The sequence below is a fragment of the Thunnus albacares genome, chromosome 15 (assembly GCF_914725855.1).
Source record: "Thunnus albacares chromosome 15, fThuAlb1.1, whole genome shotgun sequence".
NCBI lineage: Eukaryota > Metazoa > Chordata > Actinopteri > Scombriformes > Scombridae > Thunnus > Thunnus albacares.
In genome coordinates, this window is record NC_058120.1 from 16,436,723 (window position 1) to 16,464,329 (window position 27,607).

General features: G+C 39.8%; 1 protein-coding gene across 1 annotated transcript; it reads left to right on the plus strand.

The window, feature by feature from the left end:
- The first annotated feature begins 1,941 nt into the window (after positions 1-1,941).
- On the plus strand, positions 1,942-27,294 carry LOC122997765 (brain-enriched guanylate kinase-associated protein). Its single transcript, XM_044373963.1, has 5 exons — positions 1,942-2,262; positions 5,054-5,120; positions 17,337-17,444; positions 19,681-19,764; positions 23,191-27,294. Exons 1-5 carry the CDS (start codon positions 2,165-2,167, stop codon positions 24,736-24,738), a joined length of 1,905 nt encoding a protein of 634 aa, XP_044229898.1. The 5' UTR covers positions 1,942-2,164; the 3' UTR covers positions 24,739-27,294.
- The last annotated feature ends 313 nt before the right edge of the window (positions 27,295-27,607 follow it).

Below are 27,607 nucleotides of genomic sequence, written 5' to 3' on the forward strand. Positions count from 1 at the left end.
TGTTTTTCTCTAGAGTCAACAGAACTAAATGTGATGCTAAATCTTTGGGACTTCAAAGCTGTTTTTCTCTGCTCTCTTGCCAGGGTCATCACAGATAGCCAACTCCTATCTGCCTCCCCAGGCAAGACTTAGAGCTTTGACTGTTGGTTTGTGGTTAGAGTTCAAACTTGGCTTCAACATTCAGCCGACCAGCAGCAGCAGCAGCAGCAGAGGCAACAACTATACACACATGAGAGCCGAGGCAGAGAGAAAAATATGAAAAAGATATATATTGGCAAAACTGCCCTCAAAACCCAGAGAAATGGTTGCAAACATCAAAAAAGAAGGTAAGATGAGTCAGTCTGAGGAGTGTTTTAAATTCTAAACATCAGCCTCATTATTGGGGAATCCATTTCATTCATTCTGACTAATGGAAATGGATTCTCATTGGGAGGTCATGACCATTAAAAAGCCATTAAAAACATAATGTGGCATCCATTCATTCCCATTATTCATCCTCATATCTCCTGTCATGTATCAGCTGACATTTACATCCAAGCTGCACTGTGTTCTGCCAACAACACTCTTGTTACTTCTGGATGCCAAACAAAAATGTAATACCCTTAAAAAAAATCAATGGCTATGTGCTCAGACTTAATTAAACTAGCATTACTTAGTGATAAGAGCCCAGAGCAATTTTCACATGTACTTACAATAGCTTTGTGGCTCCTTGCCATGTGATTTTACAACATCACTTGCAGCTGTTAAGACAGCCAAGAGGTTGTAAAGATTTTGTTTTGTCGTAATGTCAGGGAAGCGGAGTGGGCTGAACCTGCAAGTTTCAGCATTTTGGATACATAAACTCTTCAAACGACTCATCTATCTATCTATCTGTCCGTTTCTGTAGGTGTTAAACCACATGCACTGTGTTATTTGTTGAGTTTTAGAGGTGCAGGCAGGTGTATTTCTTCACTTTAGACAGAAATAGTTCTAGCTGTTTCCTCCTGCTTCCAGTCTATCTGCTAAGCTAGCTAACAAATCCTGACTCTAGCTCCATACTTAAAGAAATGTTTCAACATTTTGGGAAATACTTATTCGCTTTCTTGCTGAGAGTTAGATGAGAACAATGACACCAATCTCTCATGAGTGAGGGACTCATTAGCCGAGATATTCAATCAAACCCACACAATGAGGGTAGTCCATTTCCCCGCTCGTGTATTGACGCAACACAGTCCATAAGTCTTTCTGTGGACATCATTTCCTCCTCCTTTAGTGCCAGCTTCCTAATTGAGGCTGTAGGCTGCGGTGAACTTGGAGGTGCTCTCATTGCGCCTGCTGGTTGGCGGCGCTGAGCCATCGAAACCCCTCCGTGAGCCAAGTATCCATCAGTCTGGCAAAATGTTAAATCCGCCAGAGCAAACACTGCCCCTGCTCCCCATCTGTAGCCTTTCATTACCACATCCTTTCCCTCTGTCAGTCCTGTCGGCGTGTTTTCATCCCTTGTGCTCAACCTGTATCAAACCACACAAACCAAATATTACTCCCTGTCCGGTATGTTGTTGATGGTGATGTTGAAACAATGCTATTCTGGCCTTTCACTCACTCTCTCTCTCCCTCATGCTCTTTCTTACTCTCTTTCTGTCTCTTTCCATTTTATATTTTCACCACTTCTTCCATGAATCACCCATGGTCTGTGTCTGGGGGCAAAAATCCTTTCCTATTCTTTTAGAGATTCGATAGGGGGGCAGTGTAATGGAATTCACAATTACACCAATGGGAGCGCCTTTCCCAGCCCTGCTCCCTCCCTGTGAATGGGAAATGATTAGTATTCCTCCTCCATCCATCTCCTCCTCCCCATCAGCCTCACTGCCTTTCTCCTGCCTGGGAACTCTCTCACTCCAAACTTAATTACACTCTAGCTACACTTCATCCCTTCCTCCCTCTCACACAAATACATACACACTCTACTTTTACTCTATTGCCTTGTCTGCTTGTCTCTCTGCTTTCTCTCTCCAACTCTACTTGGCTCTATGAATCTGACAAACTGTGACAGCGAAGCAAGTACAGTCAGAGTTGTCTTTTCGAATCCTGTTCTCTAAACTCTCTCTGCTGCCCGTTCAGCTCTTTCCATGACCACAAGGATGACCTTCGCAAGCGCCTGTCCTACACCACCCACAAACTAGAGATGGTGGAAACAGAGTTCGACTCTACTCGGCAGTACCTGGAGACGGAGCTGCGTCGGGCCCAGGAGGAACTGGAGAAGTTCACAGAGAAACTACGCAGGTGTGTGTATGTGTGCTGGTCGTCTTTGTGTGTATGCATGTGCTGTTTCCATCCAGCCACCAGGAAGAAACCTACTGCTTGAACACCCACCAAAGTCAGGCAAGATGAAGTGGAAAGAAACTAATTTGAGCAACGTTTGAAGGCAAACATGATTATAGGGATAGCAGTCTCTTCCTAAAAGGTAGTTGTGCACTTTTTTGTACACACAAAATGTAACAAAAGTGTGAAAAATTATAGAGAGAGAGAAATTAGAGTCCCGCTTATTTTCTCAACTTCGCACACCCGGCCAATTGCAATGTGCGAAGGTGAGAAAATGGGAATGAGGAAATGGGCATGGTTGTTGGATTGTCGGTTTTAGAAGATTACAAAAAACTGGCGGATGCACCCAATTTTTCAGACACTATTTGACAGGTTGGTCTGATTAGTCTTGTCAAAAGGACTGCAGTGTTGTTATCATTTCATGTAACATACGCACAACATTCATCCATATAGGAATGGATGTTATGCAGATGTTTTTGAAGTGACCCTTTTATATATGCTGAAGAAAGATGATGAATATTGATATTTTTCCCCCTATATAGCTTTCGTGGCTATGAAAATATGCCTTATTAACATATGGATATTTCTGTTTCCTCAAGATGTTGCATGCACCGATTTACCTTATTTCCATGGTGCTACGGTATTTGATGATTTATTTAGCATAAAGGTATATATGAAATTTTTGTGATGCTTTTTTATATACTTGATGAAGGTAATTTAGACTGAAACAGCAGTAAGAAATACCAGAAGTGAGCAGGATTCACTTTTATTCAAATTCAGCTCCCATGCAACACACCTGTCACAAAATGATGTGTGTGAAAATATCGTTCTTTCAGTTATTTCACAAGTCTGACAAAATGCATGCAAGCCTTTGCTTGTTTACTTTACTGTAAGCAAGAACAAAACCACAACCAGCATGGGATGAAGTGAATCACTTATATCATGGCCTCATGCCAGCAATGTATTCCTTCATGCTTTTAGGCAATATGCTCTTTAAAAACAACATTGTTTTGGCACTATCTTTGAGAACTTTGGAATAACTCTTAATTTATTATTTCAAGAAGCTGTAGCCTTGTAACAGCTGAAGCTACTAGCCTTCTAGCTATGAGTTTTAATTCAGCAGCGTGATGATAACCTCAGAGCAATGAGATTATCTACAAATAGTGCAAACCCTCTGGTCAGGCAGAACAGAGTGTTCTCTGTGGCAATGATATTAAAAAATATGATAAATATGCTAGTCAAATAAACTTGAAACTCTTTCTTGAAACTCATCTCTGGCCAGAAATTTGGAAACTTGGACAGCATGCACGAGGCATTTGCGTGTGCTCAGGGGACTTTTTCGCCTTGAGTCTGATCCTCTCAGGCTGTGCACAAATCCCATCTTTTTTCTTATGATTGGCAGAGCCCAGCCGCCGCCATTAGCCTAATTTTAACCATCTGTTTGATTTGTAAAGCTTGTTGAAGACAGGAAGCGCTGCCTGAAGGTTCAGGTTCATATAAGAAACAACAGTCCCTCCTCTTTATGCTCCTCACAAATGAGGTACAGCATTAAGTGCAGCCACTCATAATAGCAGATTTGACCGCAGTTGTTTGCTCTCCATCAATCTGTGAACCACTCTCCTCTGGTGCCACTCCTTCATTCTCATTTGCACTCCTCAAATCTCTTTCAGGTCTTTATTTCATGATTTGTCTTTGCTCTTTGTCTCCACTGCCCACTTCGTATATCTGTCTGGTTAATGGAGCCATGAATGCTGGTTTATCAGCACTCTCTTAGGGCTCAGAGCTAATGTGAAAAATGATTCTGAACTGAGAGGTGACATGATAAAACATCAGGAGGTTAACAAGCAGAAAGTCTGGGTCCTGTTCCATTAAACATCCCTTCCAGACATGTTTTAAGATGTATATGAAAATACTTCACTTTGAATAATAATTTGTGTCTGATATGGTTTTGCCATAAAAAAAAAAAGTTTAATTATCTTAAAGATTTTCCTACTTCACTGTATTGTCCAATCTTAGTGTTTGTGCACTGGAGGCTTCAGGTTTCCACATCACACTTGTGTAAGTTGAATACTGGACAAAACTATCTGTGAATTCACAAATCATGCTCGTAGGCCCACACCCCTTCAAATCAGATTTTCAGTGAGCACAGAGAAACTTTCCGCTTTCAGCAGATGAATGTGAACAGCCTTCCAATGTCAAACTCTGCACATACATCATTCTGCACGGTGAAGCACAAAGCTTACTAATGCACCGAAAGTATACCAAAGAACAATAGTGATGAGAGAAGGAAGTGATGATGAAAATATAACTCAAAAACAAGAGGGGGAATTTCAAGAAAGGAAGGACACATTTAAAATGAGTCATCGCTACAGCTCTGCTTATGCATGTTTACTGATTTCTTTTCATAAAATATTTAAGGGCTTAAACTTTTTTTATGATCACATAATATTTTTTTTCTCAGTAACTCCTGCTGCAGTGCTTAAACATATCATCAACCCTTTTTACAGTGTATTAGCTCAGCAGATTTATATCCTGAGTGATCTTCAAATCTGACTCAGTGCTTAAAATACCCCACAAATCCCCTCTGAGAGCCTCCGTCAGGGTCCTGATGGTTTAATTTATTTATTTCTCTGTCTGAATTTATGTGGAGATTACTGCCATTTATTGAGGTTTATGAACAGTAAAACACTCTTTAGTCATGTCATATGTTGTGATTTTTTTAACAGCACGCAATTGTTTTCTATTCTTTCAGGATCCAGAGTAGCTATGCGGCTCTTCAGAGGATCAACCAGGATTTGGAGGACAAGATGCACAGGACGGTACGAGATTCATGCTGAAGTGTTTTCACTCTGCACTTTTAACTTCACATGGCTGAAACTATCACATCAGTTTCAAACGAAAATGTAGCACAAATGCAGCTAAAATCATATCTTGATTTGTAATGAGAAGATGCAAAATCACAGCAGAAGTTATCTCAGGGCACTTTTCACATAGAGCAGGTCTAGACTCTAGAAACCTCAAGCAGAACCGGGCTCCAGGTGGGCGGCCATCTGCCTTGACCAGTTGGGTTGAGAGAGGTTGAAAGAGGGAGGGGGAGAGGGGAGAGAGACCCAGAACAATAATCATAACAATAACAACAATAATATTACAAATATGACTAATAATAATAATAGCAGGCTTAGGCGTCAAGCAGGACCACAGCATCACGGGGTCCTTAACCATGACCCATGGAAGCTTTAAAGCACAAAAACTCCAGGGAAGAAGCCAAGTTAGTAACATGCATTATTGGTACATGAATGCATACAGATGGAGAGGGGGAAGGGGAGAGAGGAGCTTGGTGCATCATGGGAAGTCCCCAGGCAGTCTAGACCTTTAACAGCATAACTAGGGGCTGGTCCAAGGTGAACCTGGGCTGGCCCTAACTATAAGCTTTATCAAAAAGTAAAGTTTTAAACCTACTCTTAAATGTAGAGAGGGTGTCTGCCCCCCAGACAAAAACTGGAAGATGGTTCCACAGGAGAGGGGCCTGATAGCTGAAGGCTCTGCCTCCCATTCTACTCTAGGAACCACAAGTAAGCCTGCATTCTGGGAGTGCAGTGTTCTAGTGGGGTAATAGTACCCTATTACCCCACTAGAACATTGAATAGTATTAGATTAAAATGTGAAGTAAATATAGGCAGCTGTAAATATGCTGTAATTGATTTAAGTATCTTTCTCAGTAGTGATGTACTTATACAGTAGAAAAAATGGTGGGAAATAACTAAGTATATTTACTCAAGTAATGTACAATTTTGAAGTAGCTGTACTTAAGTATTTGCATTTTTGCTATTTTATACCTGTACTCCACTACATTTTAGAGGGACATATTGTACTTTTCCTTCTACTGCATTCATCTGAAAGTTATAGTTACTTTGCAGATAAAGACACCATTAAAATGCTACTCACACATTAAAGCATCAATAATTATAATCCAGTCATATAATTCTGCATAATGTTTTTTTTTACTTTCACACTTTTTTTACTTTCACACGCTGATAAATAAGTGGGTATTATTCTTTTCCTGGTATTTCTATTTTTATATATGTAAAGAATGTAAGTATAGATTTAAGTGGGCATCCTTCCAGCTTCTCCAATCTTTAGGTTGGGCATCACCACTGTGCAACTACATTTTCAGCTTCTCTCTCTCAGCTTTTATTTCCTGACCGCTGAGGTTGTTTGTATTGATATTAACAAGGAGTGCAGAATCCTAATCGTGTCTGTAAGTAGCATAGAGTTCTCAGCAAGACTCTCATAAAAGATGTATGAATGTGGCAGGGATTTGTGAACTCGACCACATACTTGTGCACATAGACACATACGCAGAGCTGAATAGCTTATGACCCAAAGCTCAACCTGGAACCATTTATTCGAGAATATGAAGTCCTGTAGTTACTAGGAAACCATCACTTGGCTTTTGTATGAAACTCTTTTCTACTTTTTCCCAGTTGTTGAACAAAGACAGCCAAGGAAAAGTTGTTGTCTTGGCAGTAACTATTGCATCGGCTCTACACTTTGTACTCTGAACATCTTTTCAGTTAAATCCAATAGAAAAAAAGAAGTGTTAAAATGGAGTCAAAAAAGGGTAAAAGTAGGTTTTGAAAAGTAGCTTGAAAAGGAATTCTTGGAAAAGAAATGGCAGTAAATGCAAAAGAGTTGCCAGTTGCAGAAATATTTTTCTCTATTGTACTTTAGAAACTGTAGAAACATGCAGTCTCCTGGGTAGTGTAACAATATTCTAAGTTATATCCATCTGTTTTTAATTATTCAACTTTGTTTCTCAGAAATTGTGTTTTCAGTTTGTTTGGGGCAAATGGCTACATGCATGAAGAGGAAGCCAATCAGAGGTGAAAATCAGAGCTGTAGCCATTTCAGAATTGTTGCACTTGGGAACAAAACACTGCACCATAGTTGCTGAATTCATTAAGAATTGACCAACAGTCTAAGAGTGAACAAATTTAAACTCCCAATTGTACAGTATTATCAGGTGTTTACAATATTTAGCTTTAGCTCGCCATTAGCAGCACATCCACCAGAATTTACGCTTGGTGATTGAATGTTTCTTACTGAAATGCTCCATAGGAATTGTAGTTGCCGTCTCTACACACTTTTTTACTTGTACAGACTTTTAAATTATACAGGCCAGATGTTTTGCAAACCCGAGGAAACATTTTTAATGAATGCATTTACAAAGTCACAAAATGTTCATACAAAGTATTTCATTTGTTTTCCTACAATAACTGCTTCTGCAATATCTGCATGACAAATGTCTTTTTTATAGTTATGTTTAGGTGCTCACAGCACTTGAATAAGGTTAGGGAAAGATCATGGTCTTGGTTGAGTATTGAATAAGTCAACAGTCACTTTTGTTGCCAAAGACTAACCACACGGGATACTCAGGACACAAACCTCAATCTCCAGCATCAAAGTCCTGTGTGAATGTAATTTCTGGGTTCAGGGTTGCATTTTCAAACACAGTGCTCATTTTTTGTACTGATTACTCAACCAGGAAGGCCTCATGTCCATGCACTGCCCGGTATCATGCCAAAGCCGAAACACAATACCATGTCAGTGTCACATTTTGCCTCACCTAGGCATGAAAAGTACACACATGTACTACTGTCAAAGGCTTTTTTTCCCCCCACGACTCTAACCCACACTCATTGCCTTCATTGGTTAGATTTGTTGGGGTTAGGGTAAAAATATCAGGGTCAGAGCCAATCAGAGGCAGAGTAGGGGCAGTTCTTTGCAGAATGCTGAATAAAATAACGCCTTTCAAAGCATGTTTCAAAGAGCCTGTGAAGTGGCGCAGTTCAGATTATATCTATATAAAGTGAATATCCATATCCTAACCTGCAAAAAGTGGATCTATTGGACCTTACTGCAGGAGACCGCTGTTAGCCTGCCATCTCCAACCATGAGTGTCGGGGCTTTTTAAAAAACGTAACTCCAGTTGTCGTGGTGTTTACTGTTGCCATGATGATGAACAATGCATAACTTTAAGGAAGTAGTGACTGTAACCCACACCACGTTTCAAGTGATCATTTTAACCCAAACCATGATCTTTCCCCAACCCTAACCAAGTGTTTTTTGTGCCTAAACCTAACCAGACCTTAACCATAGTGTTGTCACACCATAAAACCGTTGCCCACTGCTGGTACTGCATCTTCATACATGTATACTTTTCACACCTAGGCAAGGCAAAACATGACACTGACAGGGTATCCTCTTGTGGACCGGCAGGTGTATTACACACTTTGGTGTGATACCGAGTTGCCACGTAAGCCTTAGGAGTGGTCCAACTGCCAGTCACCTAACATTGTATACACAAAAAATGAACACTCAACGTAATTGCCCACTTTGCAACTATGTACTGAGTAGGCATACACATAAAGCATGTGGGCAATCACATCCCAAATCTTATTGTAAGTTGTTCTAGACAAAAGTGTCTGGCTAATGGATGTAATGTAATGTAATCTGCACCCACATGCTCAGATATAAATCAATGAATGCATTAAGTGTTTGGAGCCATGCTGAGAGGCCTTGGCCTCTGTTGAAAGAGAATATTACTGGAAAAGTGCCAGACTGGAGTTTAAAGCCAAAAGGCAGAGAGACAAAATATCAATAAACACACAAGCTTCAGATCCTCAAATACAGTGATCATAATAAATGACATAATGTTAAACTATGGTCACATAGTAGCAGATGATTTAACGCTGATGATGACGTTTACTGTCTTTGCTCTTTCTGTCTTTTGTCTAAGAAATGAGAAATCTACTATAATCGATCTGAACACACCTGTTTAGCAGCAGAACCACTCTCATCTCTCTCAAAGCAATTACATGATCAAAGACAGGGAGTGCAATCAATGTCTAAAGTAATTGGTCTTACCTGCCATTTAACCCTGTTAGAAAACTATTATAGCTAACTGCTGTTCTGGTCACCTCAGCAGCAGCTGTCCAATCACATCAGGTTGAGAGGTTCCCTGAGCATTTTACCCTCACAGCCTCCACTTTGGGACTTATCGGGCAAAATCAGTGCACGAGATGAGTTGGCACTACAGCGAGGTCCAGCCTTATGACTTACAGTATCTTGATTAAAGTGGATCGTAATCTCATCAGAAGTTTGATCCATGGGGCTAGTCTGCCCAGCACACACTCTAATGGAAGAAGACTGTGTGAAATTATTAGTGAACCAGCAGCCAGTTGTGAGAATATTGACCCCCGTTGAGCTAAAGAGGCCTTTTTGCAGTCAACTGATTCTCATGGTGCATTTCACTTCCTTGTCCATTCAAATTCAGGAAAGGTAAAAGTGTTAAAGGGTTGTTGACAAAGCAGTCTCACCTCAAGGTCCAATTAGTAGCAGTTCTGGAGGTTTTGATCATACCACATGATCATCATCCATCATCATATTTAATACTTCTCATTCATGTTAGCTTAAAAGCTGAGTTTCAAACTTAATTCCTGACCTTGTAAACAGCAGTTGACACAATCTCACATCATGCTTCAATTAGTATTTAAAGGGTTGGTTCGCCCATATTACCTTCAAGGCCGGATTACCTTTTTAAAGGGCCTGAGGGCAAAAGTTTGGGGTTGGGCCCCTATTGACACCCCACCTTCAATCCCCATTTACTGCACCTGGTGCATTGTGTTTATAACCAGTCGCCTTCAATCATCCATTGAGTACAGTGCAAGTGCACACAGCTGGCTTCACATGGCAGCTTCATTATTTGCCCAGAAACTAACCCGTGCTCCTACGCTGGAATAATACTACCCAGCCTCAAGGTTTTCTGTGTGTCAGTTATTTTGTGGTAATCTGATTACAACAACGTACAACTTTGTTTAGGAATATGCACAAAGTCAGCACAATATAAACTTAAATAATTAAAGCCTTAAAACTAGATTTTGACTCTGGACCCTCTACAAACCAGGGCCATAAGATTACGCGGGAATGCAGTAGTTGACATTGTACTGTAGTGATAATGGTTTATGAAATTACCAAAATAATTTGATATACAGTGAACCTGGGGTTTTCGGGACCCCTGGACAGCTGCCTAGTTTTAATCCAGTCTTGCTTACCTCTTGTAAAGCCATGCAGACAGTTTTGGTTGTATTTGCCCAGGTTTAATATATCTCTGAGCTTTCATTGTATTGAGTTGGAGGCAATGGGATAATAAAAAATCTTGGAGACAGATATAAATTAGAAGCAAGTGAGAAAATGTTTTTGTAATTTGGATGAACTGACCCTTTAAAGTTAGTAATGTGAATAGTTATGTTTTGATTTGTGCTAGATAATGAAGATTTGCTGGTTGGATTTTCCTTTAACCTTGTGCATGGTGGTGGACCAGTGAGGTGTGAAAATTGTGAAAAAAAAATGTGAAATACAGTACATTTAGGGGACAGTTATTGGTCTTGGAGCATTTACAGCCTATTATTTGTGAAGTTCCAATGTAATCCTTCTTGCTTTGTCATGCCATGAATACACGGAGAGCTCAAAATGTCTTCCTATCATGGATCACTCCTCTCACACAGGCACATACAGTACACACTCTTCAGTGTATTCTAGTCATGTGAAAATGATTTTGAAAACTGTTGGCTTTTCAAAGGGATTGTCTGTCTAGCAGAGAGCTTCAGTGTAGCTAATCGGTCTTCATGGCAGGAGACAGTATGGGATTTTTTTTAATTTTTTTTTTTAGAGGCAGGCCTCATTGGGATTGCCATTTCTTTTGATGTCATGTCATGCAATGGCATTTCAAGGGGGAAATATGTTCCTTTGTAGAAGACAGCCTAGGCAGGCAGGCGGTGATAAAGGCAGCTCCAATCAAATCAGACACATAATTAAAAGTTCTGAGAAGAACTAGCAAGGTCAACTGAAAAGCAACAAAAAATAAAACTATTTTACAAAGAGCAACGTAAAAGATCAACACCTGGAAGAACTGACAGATACACGTTGAGATGACACTAGAGTAGTCGTACTCAATGTGGATCAAGAGGGAACTGTCTACGTTTTGATCTGCAGTTAGATAAACAGACGAACTGTCTGTCTTTACCTAAAAGAAAATCACCTTGCTGAAAATTAGATATAGCAGTGCCAGCGTTGAACTAGTTATAGCTTGGTGCCTGTGAGACTGTTTAGTAAGAGTTCAAATTAATCTTTCAGCCTCTTCTGAGACAGTGCTAATGTGAGTAGAAAATAAATATTTGCATGCAATTGTTAGTCAGGTAAGATTTTTGTCTGTTGTACCCAAACATACACGATACAGACTGTTCCTTTGAACATATCAAACTTTAAAGATGCTCCTAAAGAACACACACTGTAATTCACTAGTCATAATTTAAACTAGAAATACAACTACATGCAGAGTAATACTATAATAGTCTATATTGCAGGAGTTATTTATATACAGTATAAGGAGCTGTCTGTGGTGCTGAAAATAATTATTTTTCTTAATACTCATAAGAGTCAGCTAACTAAATGCTGTCCTGGAACTGGCAGGAAATCAAGGTCTTACTCAATGACTGCCCTCCTAATAAGAATAATGTCCACTTAGGAAGTGTCACCACAAAGCACCGCTGTGCTGTGAATCACTTATAAACATTAATGAAAAATGGTCCAGAGTTATGTGTAATCAAAAACTGGAAGATAAAATTAAACATTACAGGTCCTTTTGGAGATCTAGAAGCAACACTAAGAAGCAATAAAATAATAGCATAAAGTATTAAAACACACACATATGTCCCTGCAATCACTCCGTATGCTGACACGTGGTCTCCTGCGCTGTTGGACATCCAACAAATGTCTCCCATTTGCCCTTCACTGGGTGTTGAATCTTAAATCTGAGGTGTAAACTGGAAAGTTGGCAGTTTAGTCCAGTGACAGATTCTCAATTTCTTTTTTTTATTGTGAACTGAGGCTTGGTTATTTGATTAGTTGGTCGGGGGAGGGGGGGGGGGACTCTGAATGACATGTTATGGGCATTTTGTCATTATTTTTCATATTTACAGCCTAAATAAGTAGTTGCTCAATTGAAAGTTTAATCAGTAGAATAATCAATAATGAAAAATGACCGCTAGTTGCATCATCTCCCAAGTGGCTGTATAGTAAATATTTGTTCTTGGTATACAGTATATTTGTATCCAGATCTATTAATCTATTGCCTGTCAGAACCAATCAGAATTATTTATGTGTTTATTTATGAAGCACAGAGGCTCGGTCTAATCTCTGGGGTCTCTGAACGGTTCATTCTTGGCCAAACCTCTATAAAAAAAACATTAATATGATCAATATGATTTGATTCAGGATCAATGCATTTTAGCTGCATAGTTTATCATGCGTGGCAATATCATCAGTAATTGTTTGTGCAGCTGATATCTATTTAATAAGGACATCTTACCATTTAAAAATTAAACATATGCTGGTGCTGTAGGCAGAATAGAAGAGAAGTTAATGTAATATGAAAGTTTCAGGTAATAAACAGGCTTGATTCAGTGTGGTCGGCGAACAGAGTAGTCATAGAAACCTGAGGCTGAGATCATGTATTGTTGTTTTTGAAGTTATATACCCAAACAAATGACCAAATAGCAAACAATGTCTTTCTTATCTGTGTTTACCAGTGTGAGAGGTGTTAGATGAATAATTGCCTGGTGAATATGGGACATGTGTGAGCTGTTGTGTCCGTGTGAATGTGTGCATGTACATCTCTATACGTGTTGCTCTCTGCTCTTCAGTGAGCAGCATCAAGGCCTGTGTGCAGTACAATAATTAGTGCCATTAACACTACAGGCATTTATTATAACTCTTAAATGAAAAGTGCAAATTTACATGAGAGAGCAGCGTCATCATAGTGATGCGATACACGTAATTATTCACTCCTGATTCTGTCTTTCTAGAGCAGAAAAGCAGCCTGGCCAGTGAAGTTGTGCAAAACTATTCAAACTAATTTAATGATTTGTTAAAGATTCTGTTGCTGACAAATGGCATAGTTTACTGTGTATTTACCAAAGACTGGATTCTTACATTACATTTTATTTATTTCATTCATTAGATTTCAGTATATGCTATGACAATGCAGGGATAAAAATCATCTGTGGTTATTTCATAACTTTTAATACACTCTTGATCAGTTATGTTAGCTATTATTTGTGTTTGTTGTGAACAGATACAGTAATGTTTTAAAGTCTAGTGATAGGAAAAGACCAAAACCAACAATGAATTGAACCTACTGACAAGTATTGCTTGTGTATTCAAAGCCTGACATACTGTGGCTTATTCCTCTGTGCCGTAGAGCTCCACTGTTGCCCAAAATGCATTAAAAACACATAAAGAAGCCACACTGGGCGACATGTTCCTTCATTACAATGGACATGGGGACTGCAGTTTATTGAGACAATGCCACACTCACTAAAGCACCAAAATGCTACTTAATTCGCGCCTGAAATTAGTCCCCACAGCATAGCTTGTGAATGTGATGCTTTTTGGCTTCTGCAAGGCATAAGTGCGTTGTCGAAGAAAACTTTTACTCAAAATAAATAACTTAATTAAGTGGAGTAAATGTTGAATGTGATGGATTAACTATATCCAGCGAGGTTCAATCTCTTCCAGTTTATATTCATAATGCACTGGCATGAACTGAATCCAATGGCTGCCTGAAAGGTACTGTAGAACAATCAATCAAATATATCTCACCCATATGAGGCACAAACTGAGGCTTACTTCCAGCTGTGAATATTGGTTTCACACCAGAAGTTGATCTGGACAGTAATCGGTTTGGGTCTTCCAGAGAATCTCTCTTGCCTCCATTGTCGATTTTAGAAATATTCTCCTGGTTTCTGAAAACTGTTATTCACAAGGTTTAGAATCTGCTTCGTGCAGAATAGTGGTTATCTTTGGTGTCTTGATTTGAAAATCCTCTTTAATGAGGTTAGAAAATCTAATTTGTTGTAACTGGAGTGTAGTTTTCTGCTTCCCTCAGTGAACCGCAGTCTTCAGTAATTGCGTCTCATGAGATTTAGGCTTCATTTGTTGTCCAGTGAAGAGGCAGAATCTCCAGCAGAATACGTGAAACAAATTGGGGTGTCTTGGAAAACGCTGGCACACATTTCACATTTTTTACACTGTGCACTCAATTCAATAAATCCTCCTGATCAATAATTGAAACAAGCTCTACAAGTTTTTTTTTTTTCCCCCATTACAACCATACCTGCAGAACAGAGGAGAGGACCCTTTGTTAGCTGATTTTAATGTGTCTTCACAGGTCACGGTAACCTTTTTGCTTTGAAGAAACTTGCATATATCAGTTGTCAAAAGGCAAAAACAAGAAGGGAGCAAGTTTCTTAGTTGCCATTTGATGAGAAACAATATCCCTCCTCCTCCACTGGGTCAATCTCCTTAAGATATAATTTGCATATTAATTTTCCTTGATGCTGCTCTCTTTATATGTGTAGCACCAACTGATAAGAACGCCTTGGTGACAGCCTGTGTATCCAACACAGTGTGACTGGAGGAGATAGCAAAAAATCAGTGTGCACAGCTGTCATTCCTCCGCTGGCCATAACGCTATAATTAAAATCACACTTCCTCCCTTTCTCCAAAATACAGTACAAGATCATGTTCATCATACCAAGCCTATTAAGATTGCTCCCTGTACATTTTTAATCTATAGGTACACTCTGTTTCCAATTTTACTTCTAATCATGTCCAAGTGGAGCATCAGTGTGTTAGAAGATCAAGAGATTAGTGGGTATATGAATGTTATCAAAGTCAGCAGCTATCGTGAGGAAAAAGTGAGTACTTCTGCCTTCAAAGTGCCGGATTATTTTTGAAACTGTACAACACTGTTTTCACAGCTTTTTACCACATACAGGGTCATTCTAGTTGGCAGTACATCACACATCACTCTTGGTTTGAAACATATTTATCACAAGAGAAATTTTGGCAGAAAGAAGAATCATGAATTAGAGTTAAACCTGTTGGATACTTTTAGACTGAAATAATGAAGGAAACGGACAGTATTGTGCTTTTTGCTAATATTAAAGCTGCACAAGTAAATATTTTTATATTCAAAACCTCTTAAATCACTGAGTCTGATGTGAAAGGTGTCACTCAAGTGACAAAACCACAGAAAATTATCAGCCAACTGCAATTCCCCTCAGTTCTATGAATCTATTTAGCATCTTTTAGCTTATTGTTTTTGTCTTATGGCCCGCAACTTTTTTCTGTTTCGATTCACTGCCACCACTCTAATCAATGTTGTTCTCGGACACAGCAGGCAGCTGTTTTCAGCGAGAAAGCTCTGACAAACCAAATGTACGCTACCTGTCTAGCACCAAATGGCACAGAGACAAAGTTAGCGGCTAGCTGGTGAATATAGTGGAGCATTTACAGTAGCAGCTAAAGAGCAAGATGTTTCCCTCTAGAGTTAGTGGAGAGCAAAACAGAGCTAAAAGGAGAGTGAATATTGGACAGAAACAGCAGTAGATGCAATTATACGTTACACACATATCAACTGCTGAGAAAGAAAATGTCTTTCATTCAATAAATAATCACGTTAACACAGACCAAACAGGGAGCAATAACAGATTTGAGGTTTAAAATGCGCTAATGTAGTCATCCGCACAGTCAGAATCAAAAAAATATGAATAGAAATCCAGAGTAATGAGCTGAAGAAAGAGTGCAAGAGCTACATGTCTTGACAACTGATTAATAAGACCCTAACAGGATTGGATTTGAATATCAATGCTGGCCTATTGCTTAAACTGACATTAATTGCCACCTATTAGATTGGCTCTGCACCCCTGTATTTCAAAACAATCACTGCCATTGAGAGATTAGAAGAGAGAGGGGTGGGAGGCTAAGCGAGTGCTCAGAGCAGCATCATTTGTTAGCTGGTGCTGTGTGGCAGGTTTCACAATTACCAGTGTGTGTGTGTGTTTGTTTGTGTGTGACAGAGAGAGAGTACGAGAAAATCACAATTTCAGTTCTTCCAATAAGACCCCCTACTGGCCCCTAGAGGCTGCAATGGTAATTACACCTCACAATATGAAGATGGGATCAGAACAACCAACAAACTCAAGACTTGACATAACATATCGGCTCACGCAGTGTTCAGTCAGTAGTAAACAATCTAGAAGATTAGCTCGCAAGCAGAAGTGCTAGCTCAGCTATCCATGTTGGTCATGTGATCTCTCCTTGCAAGTCGTGGTTGTCCGTCAAGAGTCTCCCATCTTAGACCACCAGCACACTGTAGTGAAACTCATAATGTGTCCAAAGTGGAAAGGGTTCCTCTACTGCTCAATTAGAGAGCAGGAATGTGCTCTGAAAATTACACTCCTATATGCTCGGTTAGATTTTGATGTTTCTTGTTTTGGCCAGGGTCAAGTAAAATCATTAGGGAACATCCTTAGGGCACCATGACCGCTGTGCCAAATTGCAGGACAATCTGGCCAATAGCTGTCAAGATAAAAGAGCTGGGCAGACAGAGCCACCATTCAACCAGCAGCACCATCACCATCATTAGGCTCCACTGTCAGTGGGGCTGTCACTGCCTAGCCTAGTGTCACTCCAGCAGTCATTTTGCATTACTTTAACAGTAATAACTGAAAATGGAACGAGCGTTTCATTTGTCTTTCTCTCTCTCTCCCTCTTTATTTTTCTCTTTCCTCTTTCTCTCCCCATCTATTTTTCTTTTTCTTTCTCCCAGAGTAATTGATATGATATGAGTTCTGGCAAGTGTAATCTTCTTTTAATTAAGACCTGCTGCTGGCACAGGGTTTTCAGACTGATAGTGACTTACGGCTCTCTTCCTCTCATTTTTCTTCCCCTCTTCTATCATCTTATTTTTCCTCTGTTGCTCCTCCAACTTTGGCTCACTCATCTTTCTCTTTTTATCTCAACTCTTTCCTCTCACCCTGTACCCCCTGTCCTTTTTTCTTATTATCTATTCTGTCTACCTCCACCATGTCTCCTCTTCTCCCTTGTCGATTCATTGTCCTGCACTGCAGTCCCAGCACCATGAAGAGGAAAAGAGAGCCCTCAGCCGGGAGATCATCGTCCTCAACAACCACCTAATGGAGGCGAAGATCACCATCAATAAACTCAGAGAGGACAACGTGAGTAATCAGGGCCACATTCTGTACTATGAGCTCCCACTGACATCCCAGCAGCACTGTTCATGTACCTAAAGCAAGGCTATTGCAACTCATTTGACAGTATCTGAACATTTTCTGTGATTTGAGGACATGCTCAAATTATTTTTTATTTCTAGACCCACAAATTAAACAGTAGCGTGGGTATTCAGGGCCACAGAGATCTGGGGCGGTTTCCTTCCTTGCCTGGTCAGTAATCCAACTTTGTTAGCACAGATTCAATGGCTGTCTTGGGAGACCGAAACGAATACTCTTCAGAAAAAGCTGTTTTCTCCTTATGGAAACACTTTCTCACTTTTTCTGTCACTTTGGCAGCCTCTTCTGTAGACCCATTCTCGCTAAAAGTCTCATATCTACTGTATTTCTGCAACATCCGGGATATTTGTGCTTCAAGGAGCCACAGCAGATAGAGGAATTAACTCTAAGCCACTGGGTGTTTTATAGTGATTATACTGAAATCAATGGGTATCCTCAGGGCTGCCAGAAGTTGGAGCTGAGGCTGCGTGGATCTGAGCACAGGAGCATGTGGCAATTTGGTGCCTCTCTTTCTTTGAAGTGATTTTACTGGTATATCTACTAGGGGCTCCAGGTCAGGTTAGATTTTCACTCTTTGGTCTATGGCAGTTTTTTAGCACTCCTGAGCTATAGAGTATTTTGAATCCCTCCGGATTCGGCCAGGCTGATTGGTGTCAAGGTTCATTTTGAGTGGGAGGAGAATTTGTCCCATCAGAGCCAGCAGCAAGGCAGACATTCAAGCTTTGAATTTACTGCTTATAACATGGGATAAAGAAAATAACATGCCTTAGATCTGACAGGAAAAACAAATACACAATATTGAATAAAATGTATTACATCTATTCACATATTCAGAGGATGAGACAGAAAAGCCACATTGCATCTCTTGAGATTTTGCCCTCATTTAAAATGTATACAGCATGACATGACCTCATCGTGAGACCTCACAAATGCTGGCTCGCCACCAGCTAGAACCAAAAAGCTGCAGGCTGACATTCCCCACCACACAACTCATGTTAACTAAGACATCACCGAGGTCTCAGAGATCTTTTTGAACCGTCCACAAAAACTACAGGGAGCACCCGAATGTCCCCTGGCGACAAAATGAGAAGAAATAAAACGATTCAAAAAGCAGTCACTGTTAACTGGTGTGGGAGTCAGAACTGTCAAAGAGAAAGCTTTGATGTTATGGGTAGTATTGTCAGGGCTGTGGCGTTATAGAGGCACAGGGAGGCTACAGAGCAGCAACCACTGACCTTTATAAGTGGACGGATTTCACAGAGGGGGGAGAAGAAAAGAAAGACCGGCTTCCCACCCACATAAACACATGAATGCACAGACACACAGAAAAAACAACACGGAATAACTGAGCATCTGCTGCGCCAGTAGCCCTCACTCTGGTCTGAGATTTAAGTAAAAATCTAAAAACCATCCATTAAAGAGAGAAAGCACAGAGAAAGAGATAAATAATACTGCACTGGTTTCCTTGGCTGGAAGGTGCAGATAAGTGAACTTACTGTTTCAGACAACTCACAAACTGTACCAGGCAGATAGAAGATATATTACCAATGACAAAGTTCAGTGGAGTTATTAAGATCCTGCAAACCCCTGATGTCATCCTAGTGAAAAAATATAGCCCAGGTGAAAAATACTAATTAAACTCTACCAGTTTTAATTGATGAATTTGTTCCGTTCTATTTGACGGGCCACTAAATCAATGAATTGTGTTATCCAGTAGGCTATTTAACCCACTTTTCCAGCAGAATATTTATTCATTATACTTTTCATGATATACATTCATTTTGAAATTTCTTATAATTAAAAGATGGTTGCCACAGTAATGCCCGGCTTCTTGTTTTGTTTCCCAATGACCCATAATTAATTTATAATTGCTCCATAAATAGTAAATTGATATCTTTTATTTTTAGACATATTGTTGCTATTGTTCCACGGTAACATTACATCACTGTATCCTGCTATTATTTCCGCCCCAAGTCCCCCATAATTACAAAATAATTAAACCACAATAGAAGGCTGTAATCTAAAGCATTACAGATTTTTCCCAGAGGGTGTTTGAACTCACAACACCTACTGGTCAGAGGCTTGCAGGAACCATCAGGCTGCAAAAACGAACGAGATTTCAAAGCATGAATTTAATGATGGATAATCTTTCTGTCTTTTACAGGATCTGTACAGGAAAGACTGCAACCTGGCAGCCCAGCTGCTGCAGTGCTCCAAGTCTCACTACAGAGCACACAAGATGTCTGAGGTGAGCTCCTCAACACTGCTGCTACAACTGCATCAATGAGTCAATTCAAATGTGTGCTGCAACAAAAAAATGTTTGCTGACTTTAAATCAATTTAAAACAATTTAAGTGGAAAATACTTTAATTGAAAAGATGTTACTTTTTTTTTTAATACTGTAAGTTTAGATAGAGTTATTAGTGTTTTACTTCCTCCATAATCGCTGAAATAGATGAAAATTAAGCGGTTTGATCATTGCTTCAGCTATCATTAAGGACACTCAGGTCATGTCTGCTGTATTTTCTCTTGGAATTTGGGGATTCAACCTCAGGAGGGTTTACATTCTACAATTAAAAGCGTAGATCTTTCATGGAAGGTATTTCACAGGCTGTTTCTAATATATTTAGACTTGATCTGCTTATATGTGACTACTTTTTAGGCCAAAAAATGAATTAATTAATAAAGAACCAGGGCTAGATGTAAATATCAGTGCCTGTACGTTAACTTACTTTGGGGAATACAAACATTTTCTCACCCCTTCCCTTTTTTTAAAGGAACAATATAAAAATCCTCCATGCATCAGTGTTACTGAGCTTGAGGGCTAAAACTCACTCATATTCATCATAGAACTTGTGCTGTTTATAATTAGTTTGCTAATGTGGTGGAAATTATGCATATATCATTCCTGTGATGGAGAGAGGTTTCTGCTGTTGTGTCCCATTAGAAGCCTTGGTGAGTGGGTTTTCACTATAAGACAGAGTCAGTGCTCATGGCCTCTTCCAGCCCAGTCTCACATCAAAATGTTTAATGGCTACGTTGGTCCACAGTGCAAAACATAGCAGTTTCACATGGCTCTAATATTGTAAGATGCCTTTTTTTTTGGTCTATTCTATTTTATTGGTCTGTTTCCACATGACGTGAAGTTTCTGTTTGCAAAAAAAACAACAAAAAATGGCTGCCATTCCTTTTATTCTCAGTGAAAAATGCAATATTTTCAGATAGTTTCAGCATTAAAATGTATTTTGATTACATTTCTAGTGAGAAATGTGCATTAATTTTCATAATTTTCATTCAGTGAATATATATGATTTAGTTTGTCAGTTATTATGAAGATTTTTTCAGATTTTCAATCATTGCTGTGGTGGTTGCTATAGACACTGCTATGGACGCTGAAACCAATTAATGCCGAAACCGTCTTAAAATATTGCATTTTCCACTGAGAATAAAATGAATGTCAGCCATTATTTTGTTTGCTTTTGCAGACAGAAACTTGAGTCACATGATGTGGACACAGACCAATAGAAAAGAAGAGACCAAAAAAATCATAGGCATCTTACAATTTTAGAGCCATTATTGTGAAATTAATATGTTTTGCGCTGTGGACTAACATAGCTATTAAACATTTTGATGTGACACTAGGTTGCCTCTTCAGTCAGACTGATGAAGGTCTGCTGTCTGAAGAGCCATCTGTCTGTATCGCTGTGCATAATGAATGAATGAAACCCTGAGACGACACTTGATTCACAAAAAAAAAACAAAAGTTATACGCTCCAACCGTGCAGAGACACATTTGACCATTTAAATAATTAAATGTTCATTATTTATCATCAATGATTAAATAAATAGCACAACTATGAATGTGACTCTTAACAGATATTTTCTGATTTTCTCTTTAGTCAGATTTTATCCAAATAAATACAGTGATGGATATGAGGCCAAGGAATAGAGGTAGACTGAACTAGCTTAAAGTGTAACTTCTGCTAAACAGCAGCCACTGTGGCCACAAATGACGATTGTGGGATGATGGTAAACGTTGAAAACGTAGCGTAATGCTAGCACAAGAAGAGAATAGTCATGAAGTCAGCAAACTGACTCAGTGATGTCCATCATACAATATTTTTCTTAAGTTTGCTAACATTAGTTTATAAGAGGAAGAATGTTTTTTCTTCTTTTAAAAGTTAAATAGTATCACTTTAAATTCAAAAAAAGTTATAAAATGTGTGAAAACAAGTAAAAAGCTCTTCTAAATGTTGAGTTTAATGATTGGCAAATATTCTGAACTGATAACTTACAAAGTGAGGCAGAGGATTGCTAGAAGGCCTAAAAAAATGAGTGTCAGCCCCATCGTAAGCCATTAAAACCACTTATTTCAACAAATGGAACAAGACCTGTCGATTTGTATGCCATCACGTGGATTAAAACTACAGAACTGTGTCACTGTTAATTAAGATTTGCCTCAGATAGCAGCTAATGCTGAGCTAGCTTACTTGGAACACACACTGTATATTATCTTGTGTTCCCCCTACAGCCTCACCTACTTTCCATCTCTATTCCCTCTGGGAGAGGCAGTGGCTGCTAAAAATAGCCCTGACTTAAAAGATGCAGGTTATTTTATGCCGAGGCGAGCTTCTATTTCTTAACAAAGCTAAGTCAGTATTTTATCTTTTTTTCTATTCCCAGCTGGAGACCCAGAGCACTGGTTTAATTTGAATCTAAGCCGTTCCCTGTGGAACTGATGTGTGTTTGATGGTAGACAGAAGAAAGAGACATTGAGAAAAAGACAGAGAGAGAGAGAAAGAGAGAGAGGGAATGAAGGCTTTTTGGTTGAGAAGGCAGTGGAGCAAGAGGAGAAAGATGAAAGGATAAAGAAGTGGAGAAGAAGAGAGAGAGCTCAGTGTGGTAGGAACAGTTTCTACTGACCCTGACCAGCTTTAATAGGCACAAAGAACCAGTCTGTAATTGATGGGAACAGTTTTCTCAAACATGAGCCAATCAAACAGATTATATGTCTGTCCGTGTGAGTGAGAGAGACAGCAAGAGAGGAAAAGAGAGAGACTGAGAAACAGACAGGAGAGCAGGGCAGAGAATGCTTGTTTGTGTTATGTCCAAGAAATATAAGTAAAATATAGACATGTGAGCAATAAACTGAATTATTAATATCAATATCTACTGTATGTTTGTTCATCTTTACGTAATGATAAATCTTAGTTTAACAGAAAAAATAGAAAAAGGAACATATGACTGTGTTGGGAACAAAGCAGACAAATAAATAAATAAATAAATGTTGTGTTCAGCAATTTTCTGACGAGTTCATTAGAGAGGCCAAGTTGCGCAATTCCCCTGAGATACATGTACTGGTCTGGACTGTGTGTGCTTTGCAAGAATGAATTACTTTCTAAACCAGAGCTATAGATTAAAGTCCTTGAGGAGCAGCACAAAAAACACTTTTGGTGCAGAAACACACAAAAAAAACAGAATATGTTTGAGAAAAAGATTGAAGTTGGTATTAGAAATAATTAAGAGAAGACTTTTAAGGAATTCTACATTTTTTCATTCTTCATTGTATTCAGCTTAATCTGAAAAACAGCAGCTGTCCCAATAAACATCTGTTTAGATATTTGTTTTAATATCCAATCTTAATCAAGCTTTCTTTTGTCTCTCTGTGTGTCAGCTGCCGCTGGATTTCCAGGAACGCATCAGTTCCCACATGGAGAAACATAATCGGGGCAGTGGAGCCACCATGGCAATGTGCCATTCCAATTACTCTGACGCTGTGCCCACATCCATAATTGCCAAGGTCCTGGAAAAGCCCGAACCAGGAAGCAGTTGCCCTGTGACACGCTCACCCAGCCCGCTGCCACAGGATGGAGACTTTCTAACGGGAACAGGAAGCACTGATCACCTGAACCGCCGCATCGCATATAAGACCTCTGACTTATATTGCAGCGACACGGCCCTCTACTGCCCCGAACGCTGGCAAGACACAGAGCGCAGGCAGAGCATCGACCTTCATGGCACCGGGCTGCTTCAGCTTCATGCCCAAAACTCCACTGACAGCAACCCAGACGAGGAGGCCTACCACTCTGGAAGTTTCTCCCACCATGAGCCCCCATCCTCCTTCCACCACCATGATGACTTTGGTACTGGCAGCCTCCCTGCCTCCAGTTCCTACTCTAGCTTCAGCCTTGCATCGGATGAGAAGGGTGGAGTTAGTGGTGGGTGTGGGCCCACTGCCAGCAGCACCTTATCCTCTTCCCATCAGGGTCTCTATATGAACTGGCAAGATGGTGGCAGTGGGGACTATGAACGTAAAAGCATGTCCTCTTATGATAAAGACAGCCCAAGCTTCCCCAAGTCCCACAGCATCCAGCACATGGTGACACCCAGGAGCCCGCAAAAGGGCAACTCACCAGCATACACACGGACGGCTTCATGCTTCAGTGAACCATACCACTCCAGCACCCCTCGCCTGGCCTCCTCTCACAGCATGGGGTCCACAACTGGGTTAGGCCAGGCACACGGCGGAGCTCTGGACAGCAGAAGTGACATCCAGGTCACTGAGGACGACTTGAGCAACCGCTGGAGACAGCTCAGTGTGGAAGACATCAACACGTTCTCATCTTCCTATCGTAACGTCACAGGGCGGGTCTCTCCGTACAGTTTCTCGGAGCGCCACTTTGCCATGGGCCCCTCTGGTAAGGCCAAGGGGTCTATCTACAGCAGCTTCCAAGAAGGAGACGACGTCTTCCACAGCCGGGTGCTGGACCAGTGTTTCGCTGTGGGTCCCCCTTCGCCCAGCCGCAGTCCCAGTCATCCACCAGTGGAGCATCGCAAACAGGAGAAAACCTCTGTGTTGTACAGAGCCAAGGAGGACAGTCAGGACTCTGAGTGCAGTCTGTTCCTCTCAGGGAGCTCTAAGGAGAAGGAGAGCAGTGGGGGAGCGACGGCAGCAAGCAGTGCCAAGAAGGACTACGTCAATCTGAGTGCAGACAGCTCGGCTGAGTCCTTACACCAAAGCTCCCTAGAAGCCTCAAGTCTTCAGCACTACCCCAGCCCCAGGCCGAGCGTGCGGCCTCGCCCAAGTTCCAGTTCTGCTCTCAGTGTCGGCCCCGCACTCCCAAAGAAGACCTCCCCAAGATACCAAAAATTTGGCAGCACAGGGCTGACGAGGAAGGACAGTTTGACCAAGGCACAACTATACGGTACACTGCTGAACTGAGCGGAGAAAAAGAGCATTTCATTTTATGCATGATGATGATGATTCCTAATTTACTGTACTGTACTGTATGTCTCAAACGTTCCCTGCAGCAAACACATACTTGGTGTGATAAGGGTATTAAGATGTTGTTGTTTTATGTATCTTAGCCAAGGCACGTTTCATGCAGTCTGCAACACTTTTTTCTATTGTATGTCATGATACGGTGTAGCTACCTGAGACCAGCTATTCAGTATGCTTTCATTCAAATGATAATGATGATAATTAGAGCCACTGGGATGAAACCAAGAAACACAACACAGACCATGAACTTACTGTGCTGTCTTTGGTGTTAAGTACTGTTAGTAAAACCAGCAAAAGACCATTCATTCCTGTTCTAATATATACAGTATAGATAATGGACTAAAGCGTGTATAATGGGATGACTTAATTACTCATGTTTGGGAGAGGGAAGGTTATTCATTATGTATTGTGGACCCTGATGAATGCAAGCAGTAAAAAAAAGATTTATCCATTTTCTATTTTCCCCTAAACAAAATGCTTGCTGTACAATGCATACAAATCAGATGGAAAAACACATTTCCAGCAAATTTGTTTCTCATAGGGACATTATCTGTAAGCACCAGTTACTAAATGGGATGTTTTATTAACATTTTGATGCATAACAGATATTTAAAAAATGTATTTTATTTACATTTCCATGTAATATTCATAGCGAGTTTTCAACATTTTTAATTAGAAACTTAAATATCACTGAATTGGTTTACTGAAATAATAGTATCAAAATAGCCTAAAAAATATATACCAGATGTGATGATTTGTACAAATTGTAGGCTTTAGTCTTGAAATGTTTAAATTAAACACTAATAATATATAATAATACCGTGAGGATTCAGATATGAGCTGCAAGATTTTTAACATTACTGAGATGGAATTATATATAATATATAATATTTTTGTATCAAAATGAGATCATGAAATCTGAGGCTGTACTGCACAGTAGTCGCCCTCATACCAGGACACTTGTGAAATTGCCTTAATTCTGTTCAGTGGACAGAATGGTCTCCTTTACAGCATCTAACAACTGTGTACATACTGTATATCTGCTGTATTGTTACTCTACATAAACACTACTGTTACTGTGTTTTTCCTGTTTGAAGTAACACACAGGGCCGGTTTCTTGGAGAAGGATTAAGTCTGTTCTTATAGTAGAATGAAACTTTTTAAAGTAGAAAGAAACTTTTTAGTGGATATGTCCATTGATGATTTGTTTTAGTGAAAGATGAGGCTTAATCCCTGTCTAAAAAAACGGCACACAGAGTATAACTATTGGCCAAGTTTTTTCTTGCTTTTTTTTTTTTTTTTAAAGAGTCTTTTTGGCTTTTTTGGCTTAATTTGCCAGCCAAGAAAGACAGGAAACATGTGGAGATGGGGTATGACATGTACAAAGGTCCCTTGTTGAATGTTGCAGTAATGTAGTATGCACCCTAACTATTAGGCTGCCCAGGCGCCCCCCAACCAAATTTCTACCCTGACGCAAACTGTTGGCACAAGTTATATGACTGTTACAAACCAAGACAAAATCGATGCTTCTTCTAGTGCTTTTTAGAAAAGATAAATTGGCAAAATTCTCCAGGCAAGCTGGCAGTTCTGAATTGTATGCGCTTCAAGTTTACTAAAAAGATAACAAAATGACTGATTAAAGACAAAAATGTACAGTCAATGTGTTTTTAAACCAGCATGCTCAATTAGGCTTTTTTAGCAGTGAAATAGACAAAGCGTGTATATATAAGTACATAGAAAGTGGCAAAGACATGCTGTCCTGTTGGTGAATCAAACAAGCTAAATCAGACCCCGCCTTATGTTAAACAAACTCTGCAGTAAGGTTGTCAAAGTTAAAATGCTCCAATTTTTGTGCACCCTTTGGCAGGATAGAAATTCAAGGATTTTTCCTGCCTGTGTAGCTCTATAGATCTGAGAGGAATGGCGACAGGGATAAGCTAAATAAAGGGAACTCTTCTTTGCCCTCAAGTAGTTATGGATGGATTTTTTTTTCCAGAAGGCCATGCTTCTACCTCTCCCATTCCTGCAGATCTGGGAATTGGCTCAAGGCTGTTTTAAAGATTTTAAAACCGCATCTCTTCCTCTTTTTAACCATGTCATGTTTATTAAGGTGAAACTGCATCAAACCTGTGATAAGTCTCCAATCATATGCTTATTTGGTATGGTGTATATGAATCTTAAGGGTAGAAAAGATATGATCTTTGAAAGGATATAAGGTGTTTTTGTTGAGGACATAATGTATAAAAATTGATATAGATGCTACATACACTACTGTTATTACGCTATTTTTTTATCCACTTTCAGTTGATTATATTTATTGAATGTTTTGACCCCCGAATGATGAGGCTGAAGCGGTTCTGTCCTGTCCTACCTCCAGCCCTGTTCCAGGAACAACAGGCCAGCTGTCTAAATGTCAACGTTTGTCTGTCTGATGCATGGTTATATATTTTTGCTGTATGTTTATTTACTTAATAAAGATGGGTGTTGGGAAATACATCACAGACTTCCAGGGGTATTTTTTTTTAACATATTTTATTTCTGAGATTTTTAGTCCTTAAGTTCTTAAAAAAAGTAAATACTGATGTTATTCTGTACAGATTTACTATTACTATTTTTTGCAATTACAACTGGGACTGGGACGTGTTTTTAAAACACCATCACCACTTCCTCGACTGATTGTAGCCTCTATGCGTTTTCGGCTTTGTAAAGACTCCCTTTGGCTTAATTAAGTTTTGTTAGGTTTTATTGATTTCAAGGTTTTTTTAATCAGGTGACAGGGAGATGATTTTTCCTTAACTGCCATACTCAT